Below are 11,028 nucleotides of genomic sequence, written 5' to 3' on the forward strand. Positions count from 1 at the left end.
GATCTATTCATCTTCAATCATGGTAGTACAACGAACACTAGAAATAATAAAAATTGCGTCCAGATCCATAGACCACCTACCGACGACTACAAGCACTGAAGCGAGCCGAAGGCGCACCGCTGTCATCGCCCCTCCCTCGCAGGAGCCGGACAAACCTTGTTGTAGTAGATAGTCGGGAAGTCGTCGCGCTAAGGCCTCATAGAACCAACGCACCAGAATAGCAACCACCGCCGCTGAAGAGTGTAGACAAAATGGATCCAACCTGAAGACACACGAACAAATACGGATGACGAACAGATCCGAGCAAATCCACCAAGGACAGATCCACTAGAGACACACCTCTACACGCCCACCGATGATGCTAGACACATCACCAGAATGAGGGCTAGGCGGCGAGACCTTTATTCCATCTTCAGAGAGCCGCCGCCGTCTCGCCTTGCTGAGTAGAACACACGGAGCCCTCCCACCGGCAAAGGCCGGGATCCACTCTGCCCCCATAGCCCTAAGGCCATGGGAGACGAGGCAGACCGACGCCGGCGCCGGCGGAAGGCAGAGGAACCCTAGCTTTTTGGGTAGACGTCGGCTGGCTAGGTTGTGTCTAGATCAAGTCCTGACGCAACTGTTTTCGGTCAAGAAACAATATTTCCTTGGAATAAAAAATTGTCTGCAGTATTATGAGTTTATTTTTGGCACCACTTTTCACTCGTTTTGTTTAAAAGAGACGACAATTGCTACATTGTGACATCCGTTTTGCTTGTGCTCGTCATATTCATTTTTGAGGAATGATAGTCTAGCTAGTAACGGCCAAAGAAAAAACGGCCGTTTAGTTTTTACTACACCTGCTCGCTGGCTCCTTCGCTCGAGAGCTCCTGATTGGCGCTCCTGATTTTTTTTTCGCCACTTCTCCTCTTTATTCCTTTTTTTTTGCGAGAATTCTCCTCTTAATTCTTGAGGAAACTAGGTTGCTACACTGTGGTAGACGTTCTGCTTGTGCTCGTCATATTCATTTGGAGGACTCATAGTCTAGTAACGAAAGTGTGTGGCTCCACGTAACTGTTTGTAGCATTGTTGAACAAAGACTTTTTTGATGTGGCTAAAAAGTAATCTTCTCTCAGCGAAAATCTTAGTGCTACATTTTCAAAAAAGGAAAAATAAATCTTAGTACTACATATTTGGATTGTACTTTGTGATTCCACTTCATTTCATTTGATTCCGTAGCATAGCACGGGCATCTTACTAGTTATATTTAAATATCATGTATGCTGAAATTGCTATATCTATTGCAAGGCTTTTTAGAAATTAAAGTAAAAAAAAACATTGCTGGCATTTATAGAGCACATCCATAGAGGTAAAGCACCACCAAAAATAGTAAAATTGTTTCTACTCATAGTCGCCAAGAAAATGTTGTTACAATAAAAACGATCTCAACACACTCGTATAGAGGATGTCACTCAGAGCTCTCGAAACTGAAAGTGCGAAGAAACTGTGTGCCTAATCTTATGCTGAAGATGGATCATCCATGGATGGTGTTAATTTTTCCTGACGAAATGCCGCAGCTTGGCCAACCAGATTTGATAATGTTCCCATTCCTTGCTTATTATGTATTCGTGTAGCAACTTCATGTTGTTCGGAGTTTTCCCGCGCACCTCCAGGTACTTGTGGAGTTCCTCCTGAAGGTTCTTATCCAGATCACTGCACACAACATGACATGAGAGCAATTAACAAGAGATTAATCAGAATGCCAAAGGTAGCAAAGTCGAAAGGATCTGCCTACCTGAAATCAGGACCCTCATCATATGCATTATTATTGCCTTCCTCGGCTCCCGATGGTGGCTGCCTCACAGACACGGTATTGATGGTGATCGCGTAATGATAGGCGTTACAGGCAAATTTCATGCTTGAGCCATCAGGCTTGGACACAGTGACCGTGAGAGGGAGGTATTCTTGTCTACGATTCTTGGCTACGTGTTCCGAAGATGATGATGACTCGTCTGAAGATGAGGTCTCTCTGTCTAAAGAGGATGAGGTTTCGTCAGAATACCATGAGCAGCTGTCTGAAGATGATGAGGTCTCGTTGTCTAAAGATGATGAGGTTTCGTCTGAAGATGATGATGACAAGTTTGAGGATTCCTGCAGATCGTCGTCCTCCTCATCACTGGCAAGTATGGGCATGGAAACCAACACCTCAATCTTCTCACCCTTTAAACATCTTGTAAGAGTAACGTTGGTCGGGGTAAGCTCCTCGATTTTGCTGATTTCGAAAGGGAACTCACTCGGAATCTCCTTCCCCTGTTTTAACATGAAAAACAAAACATGGTACCAACAATGACAATTGCTCCGAAAACTAGCATGAAACTTTTTCATAGCAGATTTAGATGTAATAAAAATCAGAACAAAGAGATTGCTTGTGCAAAATGTAGACATCATTAACTACCGCTACATGACCTTACAGTGGTGAAGGCACAAAACAGAAGATCTCCAAACAAAAACAATTCCCATCTTTCCTACTACATGATCAAACAAACGTTTTTATTTGTATAGGTTTGCAGACCGCAAGAGGTAGGCACACGCAAACACAATCACACGCTGCCTAACGAATATTGGAGTCCAGGAGTATGGCAGCAAAATTAGGGCAAAAACTAAAGGCAGGAGACTCAAAAGCTAAAAGTAGGCAGAGACCTCACCATACACGATGCAAAGAACCCTCCCATTAGACAATTATAAGCAATTAAGCAAACATTAAGGTCAATCTCTACGAGTGCAGGAGTAGTGACACTAAAATCTATGGGCAGAAACAGGAGAACGGATTAATGGGTACTAAAACAGTGACAGCAGAACTAGCTAGTACGCAGTAGATTGGCAATCGAACTGCAAGTGTGGAACTCAATCGGCGGAAGTACGTAACGTACATACCAGGTTGCCGTTGTATGAGTCGATCACGGAGTCGATTACGCCGAGGAGCTCGCCATCGTGCGTGGCGGCGCGGAGTGAGTCGGCCTTGGCACGGAAGCTGACGGCCTCGGCTCGGTAGGATGCGGCTTCGGCGCGGCAGGAGGCGGCCTCGGCGCGGAGGGAGCGGATCGAGGAGGTGGAGGATGAATAGGACCTGCGCCTGATCAACGAGAACGGCGCAGCGGCGGCCTTGGGGCGTAGCAGGGCAGAGGCGCGGCGGGCGGCTACGGTGAGGAGGGCCATGGCGCGAAGATACAGCCTACAGCGGAGAAGGGTTTTGGTGGTTTCCTTAAGTACGACTAAGAATTATGCTGGGCCCACCTGCCAGGTAAGCGTAACCTGCTGATTCGAACGTTGTGCTTCTTCTATACTATTATTAAAAAAGCAAACTTAAATTCTAAGCCACACAACAATGTATACACGGGAGTACTAGATACTACGTTAGATCAATCAAACTAACTCACATCCAACAATCCATATTATATCAAGGGTCTGCCACACGAACTAACGATCTAGATTAAATGTTCTGCCTGGCAGATTACCCCTCGCACGATCCACCTCAGGCAAACAGACTGTCGCACATCACGCGGCTAAACAGATTGCCCCAACAAATCATCCCCTGCACATAAAAAAAGAAGGACGCCGATAAGTGCCACACGTGTGGGCGTTAGGGAGTCCGCCCACACATTTTGTGTGGTGTATAAAAGGAATAGCCCACACACCTACGTGTGGGCAAAACAAGTAATGCCCACACACCTTTTTTCCCCTCCCGATCCCTCTCACACGCGTGCGTGTGGGCGAAGTTGATAACGCCCACACGCCCGTATGTCAGGCCTCGTACCTCCTGGTCCCGCATGCCACGCGTGAAAGTCATCGCGCGCCCGCAGTTGCCATGGTCCAGACCCTCGTCCATGTTTGTTTAACTACAGTTGCCATGTCGCTGAACTACGGTTGCCATGTCGGACAACTACAGTTGCCATGGTTGGTCAACTGCAGTTGCCATGTATGGTCTGGTCTAATGTAGTTGCCATGATTTCAAAACTTTAGGAGTTGCCATATACTAACACTAGGCCATTGAGAGAGTTGCCATGTGCTCACAAGCATGTTAGGGCAGTTGCCATGTAAAAGGAAGAGTTGCCATCTGCTTACGTGCACGTTAGGGCAGTTGCCAGAGTGAATTGCAAAAAACATCGACACTTCAGGTAAGGTTTGCACGAACCACACATTCATGGAATTGTGCCAATTGGGTCAAATGTGAAGCACAATAGTGCCGGTTGGAATTTCAGCCGGCACTAATGTGTACACTAGTGCTGGTTCGTGGCGGCGATCAATAGCACCGGTTCGTGGCGAACCTTTAGTACCGGTTCATGCCACGAACCGGTACTAAAGAGGCTGTGTCAGCCTGCGGTCAGGCTATGGCCCCACCATCACAATTTAGTGTCGGTTCGTACCACGAACCGGTACTAATGAGGTTATGGCAAGCTGTTTTTAGTCCCAGCTCGCTCCCCTAACAAGCCTTTTACCAACTTAAATATGTTATTTCTCAAACTATCACAAGCACTTGGTCTTCATTGAACTCTATGTGTAGAATTTGTGGCCGCAATATGAGTCTTCATCGGTTTATAAATCGTTGATGACTCATATTGACAATTCAGATTGTACACACAAAGATCATTGATGATCAAAGTATTTTTGATGTTATAAGATCATATTGACAATTTAGACTGTAAAGAAATATAAGATCATGATCTAAATGCTCTTATATTTTTTGCGTTCAGTATGCACCATTCAAAGCGACGCCATCAACTTTCAACCGTTTATTCCTTCATTTGCTATTTCACTACAGGAATCCAGTACTTTGCCATCTGCCATGGCGGACGGCAAAGGCAGGGACGGCTGACGGCAAAGCACTTTGCCGTCCACCGCGGACGGCAAACACAGACGGCAAAGATAGGGTCGGCAAACAGGTCCTTTGCCGTCTGCTTTCCAAGGCGGACGGCAAAGAGCCCTTTGCCTACAGCGGCGGACGGCAAAGAGGGGGGACGGCAAAATGTGGCACGTCCGCCATTGTCACTCCGTTAGGAGGCTAACGGCGGCCTTTGTCGTCCACCAGCGGACGGCAAATTAGTGCGCCTCTTTGCCGTCCGCCAGGTGACATCAGCAATACCTTAGCGCTTGTTTTTTTTGCCGTCCGCCCGGTGGACGGCAAAGGCGAAGTCTTTGCCGTCAGCCAGGCTTTGCCGTCTGCCACTGTCGGCAAATTGGCCAAATGGTCCACCCCAGGAAGCACAGGTGGGCGCCACGTGCCCCCTTTGCCGTCTGCCACCGACGGCAAAGGGGTCTTTGCCGTCTGCCGCGGACGGCAAAGAGCCTGCACTGCCTCTTTTTTTCTTCTGTTTTTCTTATATCCAACAATTATCACAACAAAAATTTCACAGCACATATATATCCATCACATAAATATCCATCACATAGTTCCATCACATCACATATATATCCATCAAAAATTTCACATCACATATATATCCATCACATAGTCCCATCGATCCATACATATTACAATATGCAAAGTTTCTTCATAGCAAGCCAGCAGAATACAAGTGCATCAAAGGAAAAAACAGGAAAAAACAAGCAATCCATCATAGGAAGCTGGCTTCCGTGAAGTGAATGAAACCTGCAAAATGACAAATAAGAAAGTTAGAAAAAGAAGACTAGAAGAAGAATTAGACTAGAGGAAAAAGAATAGAAGAAGAAGACTAGAAGAAGAAGTATATGCCATATATTAGCTAACTTAGGTGAAATGTATCGTATATGAGCTAACCTAGGTGAAATGGGTAGTTTATGAGCTATCCTAGGTGAAATGGATCATTTTGGAGTTAAGTTAGGTGAAATGGGTCGTTTATGAGCAAACCTAGGTGAAATGGGTCATTTATGAGCAAACCTAGGTGAAATGAGTCGTTTATGAGCAAACCTAGGTGAAATGGGTCGTTTATGAGCTAAGTTAGGTGAAATGAGTCGTTTATGAGCAAACCTAGGTGAAATGGGTCGTTTATGAGCTAACCTAGGTGAAATAGGTTGTGTATGAGTTAACCTAGGTGAAATGGGTCGTTTATGAGCTAAGCTAGGTGAAATGAGTCATTTATGAGCAAACCTAGGTGAAATGGGTCGTTTATGAGCTAAGTTAGGTGAAATGAGTCGTTTATGAGCAAACCTAGGTGAAATGGGTCGTTTATGAGCTAACCTAGGTGAAATAGGTTGTTTATGAGCTAACCTAGGTGAAATGGGTCATTTATGAGCTAACCTAGGTCAAATGGGTCGTTTATGAGCTAACCTAGGTGAAATGCCACGTTTTTGAGCTAACTAAGGTAAAATGGATCGTTTTTTAGCTAACTTAGGTGAAATGGGTCATTTTGGAGCTAACCTAGGTGAAATGGGTCATTTTGGAGCTAACCTAGGTGGAATGGGTCATTTTAAAGCTAATGTAGGTAAAATGGATCATTTAGGAGCTAATCTACGTAAAATGGGTCATTTTCGAGCTAACTTGGATAAATTGGATCACTTGTAAGCTAACTAAGGTAAAATGAGTCATTTTAGAGCTAACTTAGGTAGAATGGATGGTTTATGAGGTCAGTAAGCTTATTAAGTCATTTTGGAGGAAAAGAAGCTAACTCTAGGTCATTATGGTAAGCATATTGGAGGAAATAAAGCTAAGTCTAGGTCTTTATGCATTTGTTAAGCAAAACCCTAGAGAAACTTACCGTGATCTCGGAGGTGTAGGAGCGGGCTGGCTCGTGCCGGTAGCTGGAGAAGGAGTGGGCTGGCTCGCGCCGGTAGCTGGAGAAGGATCCTGCGATGCGTTTCTGGAGTTAAGCTGCACCAAAGATCATTTCCAATGTCTCGTTAGCATTATGACACTCAAATGTTAAGACAAGCAAGTAATGTCCATTCAAATTAAACTCACCGTGCTCCCAGGAGCAATCACTGGCATCGGCGGAGCGGTCTGACCGGACTTCTCGCACACAGACTGCACATTTGGTTTTCACAACAGAGTCATACTAGTTAGTAATGAGACTCAAATGTTAAGACTAGCAAGTAATCTGTAGAAGAAACTTACCACAAGGAGCTCGTACATGGCCCTTGCCTGCATGTCATTCCGTGCCCTCTCCTCCTCCAACATCTTTGTCGTCTTCTCCTCCAACTCCCGCTGCCTCTCCGCCGCCTCCGCCAAAAGTTTCTCCGTTCTATCTCTCTCACTCTGTATATCAGCCTGCAACACCACTCACATGACCATTTGTAATCATTGATGGAAGCGCGCACAATGTAATGGAGAAAAATAGTTGAGTACGTATAACTAACCTTGATGGCGAGTTGGACTGGCCGTTCACGAGGCCTTATCTCAGGAGCGGAGCTCGACTGGCGCGCCTTGATCTTCGGGAGAGTGCTAGGACAACGGATAAGTCCATCTCCCATGGCTATGGAGCCATGGGACCTCCCGCCACCAGATATCATCCGCAGCTCTGTATCAATGGGACCCTGGCTCGGGTTAAAGTCCTCCCCTTTCCTCGCCTTCCCCTGATCTCTATATTGCACGAGCTTCTCGTGGGCGGAGATGTTGGTGAAGTTCTTTGGATCATCGAGGTCAGACGCAGAGAATGCCTTGACTTTCTTGTAAGGGCCAGTGTGGGCCATGGCATATAGGTCGTACACCTCTGGCACCTTATCCGCCTTATTGTAGCGTGCCTGAAAGAGAGAAACAAAGTAAATTAGTAATTAAAGGGCTAAAGCTAGCATGATGAATGAATTGCATGAATCATGAAGCAAACCACATACCCAGTTCCGCCCGTACTGAAATAAGTTGGAGCTGCCTTGGTGGTGTGGCACACCTTCGACGGAATCCTTTTGGATCTCTCCTCCATACAAGAATATGGCGACGTATCGACTGTATGACATATCCAGGAATAAGAGTAGTTCAAAGGAAATAGAAGTTGAGAAACAATGTACCGAGAACTTACTCGATGTATGGCCGCACTTCTATCAGGTTGTTGAAGATATACAACGAAATGGTCCGCCATTCTTCGTTATCCAAAGATACTGGATGTGAAACACTAGCTGGTGCGAGATTCCCTTTGAATAGGCTGAGGTTGGATCCATCCTTTTTAGGCTCGTCAGCATTGTACCGAGGCTTCGGATTATGCAAATGACGATTTTTGGCTTCGTAGTGCGCTGTTACGAAGTTTGCCGCCTCCTCTGTGATGAATGCCTCAGCCATCGATGGTTCAATTCTACGTTTATTTTTACATTTTTCTCGAAGCGTCTTCTGCATCCTCTCAGTTGGGTAGCACCAACGATTTTGCACGGGCCCCCCCAATCTTGCCTCGGTCGGAAGATGCAAAATCAAATGCTGCATTGGATTAAAGAAGCCCGGTGGAAAGATCTTCTCTAACTTGCAGATCAACTCCGGCGCCAACTCTTCCATTTCTTCTAGCACGCCAGGGGATAGTTCATTCGCACAAAGAACACGGAAGAAATAGCTGAGTTCTGCCAGTACTAGGCATTCATCCTCAGGGATGAAGCCACGCAACATCACCGGCATTACCCGCTCAATCCATATGTGCCAATCATGACTCTTGAGACCAAATATCTTCAGTTTATCAAGATTCGCTCCCCTCTTTAGATTCACTGCATACCCATCGGGGAACATCAACTGCTGTTGCACCCACAAGAGAATTTCCCTCATAGCTGGCCTTCCAAGATTGAACCATGCCTTTGGCTTTGTCCAGTTCTGCTTTCCTTTCGATTCTTTCATGTTTTGTAACGGCCTATCACATAGCGCCTCCAGATCAACTCTAGCCTTAGTATTATCCTTTGACTTCCCATCTATGCCGAACAATGTACCAAAAAGTGCCTCGGTGATATTCTTCTCAGTGTGCATCACGTCGATGTTGTGCGGGCAAAGGAGGTCTTTGAAGTAAGGCAGATCCCATAAGCATGTTTTGTGAGTCCACGCGTGCTTAGTATTATACCCCTTGAAGTACCCTGGACGTTGTGGATCTGGCTCGAGAGCGTTTAACTGATCCAGGGTCTGTTGGCCTGTCAATGCAGGTGGTGCAGAGTTTTTGACAACTCTACCCCTGATGAAGTTCTCCTTGTCTTTCCTGAACTTATGGCGAGAATCCAGGAACTGTCTATGCATGTCGAAGCAAGAAAACTTGCCACCGGCCTGAAGCCAACGAAACTCAAGAGCTCCCTTGCATGTGGGGCACGGGAACCTTCCATGCACACACCAGCCAACGAATAGCGCATACGCCGGCAAGTCATGCGTCGAGTACATGTACCAGACACGCATTATGAAGTTCCATTTGCTAAAGGCGTCGTATGTCTTGAACCCATTATCCCAGGCTTCTTGCAATTCGTCCTTAAGCGGCTGCATGTACACATTCATATTTTTGCCCGGATAGTTGGGTCCTGGAATTATGAACGTCGGGAAAATGTTCTTTCTTTGCATAATCTGTCCGGGGGGGAGATTGAGTGGAAAGACAAATACGGGCCAACAACTGTATTGGGCTGCCGTCATACCAAACACACTGAACCCATCCGTGCTGATGCCGACTCGAGGATGCCTCGGATCTGCCGCTTTGTCAGCATGTAATTCATCAAACTTTTTCCACGCAACACCATCCGATGTGTGTACCATCATCAGATTCCCATCTGCATCTAGTTCGGTTCGTTTGCCTGTTTTGTGCCATGTCATCTGTCTGGCCGTCTCTTCGACCATGAAAAGACGTTGAAGTCTTGGTACGATTAGCATATACCGAAGAACACTAACGGGGATTTTGGTCTGTGTCTTCTCACCCATACCGTTGTCTACCACAATATACCTGGAAGACTTGCAAATGGGACAATAGTTCAAGTCCGCATAGTCAAGCCTAAATAAGGCACATCCTTTCTCACAGGCATGTATCTTCTCATAGGGCATCTTCAGTGCACAGAGGATTTTGTCCGACTGGTATAGGTTTGCAGGCATTACATGGCCTTTGGGTAGAAAGCGTCCAAATACTGTCATAATTGCGTCATAGCATTCTCTACCCAAGTTGAACTGAGCCTTCAGAGCCATTACTTGTGAGATGGCATCCAACTGACAAAGCTCAGTGTGCTCGTGGAGCGGACGTTTTGAAGACTCCAACATTTCATTGAAAGCCTTTGCAGATTCCTCCATCTCCTCGTCCGAATCCCGAGCATCATCATAGCCTTGTACCATGTTTTCCATCCCGGTACCATGCTCGTCGGTGCGACGATGATCCACCTCAGCTCGGTCACGTTGGGCAGACTCACCATGAAATGTCCACACCGTATAATCGGGCGTAAAACCACTCTTCTGCAGGTGTTTGCCCATTTCAGCCTCTGTCTTCTTTTCCCAATTGCCGCACCGGAAACAGGGGCACCAGGTTTTCTTTTGGCCATTTGCAAATGCGGCTTGCACAAACCCCTTGGTTTTTATGAACCATTCAGCTCTCCATTTGTTCTGACCAGTGTGACCGGTATACATCCACGCACGGTCACTCATCTTGACTTTCAGAGCTACTGGACACACAACAATTATATATGTAATTCACCATGTATATATTCATCAGTTTATCTATTTTGTCAATTTTATTACGTCCATGCAACCTACACTCTAATAGGTAATGATAGGTCCTAATCCCACCCGTGTATGTGTAGATTGAGTTCATTTTCCCATGCTATGCTCCGGATCCGGCGCAAAATTTTGGCAGCACCTCCCCGCTGTTCTCCTGATACACGTCTCTGCAATAAACAGAGAGGATGTGTACCCGGAGAACAACAGGGGAGGCACTGACGAAATTTATGCGTCGGATCCGGAGCAAAGCATATGGGAAAACGAACCCAATCTACACATACTCGGGCTGTCCATGGATAGCGTTGGACAATTCGAAAGAATCAAGGTTATAAATATGCAAATGCATGCATATTTATAACTATGACGCTTTCGAACGGGAGACACATATTGGTTACGCATACTGATGATTCAAGACACATATATAGCTAGCTATCAAGTTT

General features: G+C 46.0%; 1 protein-coding gene across 1 annotated transcript; it reads right to left on the reverse strand.

The window, feature by feature from the left end:
• Positions 1–1,403: 1,403 nt before the first annotated feature.
• On the reverse strand, positions 1,404–2,429 carry LOC123064698 (uncharacterized protein At2g39795, mitochondrial-like). Its single transcript, XM_044488121.1, has 2 exons — positions 1,775–2,429; positions 1,404–1,692 (listed from the first exon to the last, which is right to left on the reverse strand). The coding sequence occupies exons 1-2, from the start codon at positions 2,425–2,427 to the stop codon at positions 1,530–1,532; spliced, it is 816 nt and encodes a 271-aa protein (XP_044344056.1). The 5' UTR covers positions 2,428–2,429; the 3' UTR covers positions 1,404–1,529.
• Positions 2,430–11,028: the final 8,599 nt, after the last annotated feature.

This window comes from Triticum aestivum, chromosome 3B, assembly GCF_018294505.1.
Source record: "Triticum aestivum cultivar Chinese Spring chromosome 3B, IWGSC CS RefSeq v2.1, whole genome shotgun sequence".
NCBI lineage: Eukaryota > Viridiplantae > Streptophyta > Magnoliopsida > Poales > Poaceae > Triticum > Triticum aestivum.

Coding starts and splice junctions, on each gene's coding strand:
- LOC123064698 (XM_044488121.1), bottom strand. CDS start 2,427: ATGATGTCTACATTTTGCACAAGCAATCTCTTTGTTCTGATTTTTATT. Junction 1,693..1,774: donor GATGAGGGTCCTGATTTCAG/GTAGGCAGATCC, acceptor TGTTGTGTGCAG/TGATCTGGATAAGAACCTTC.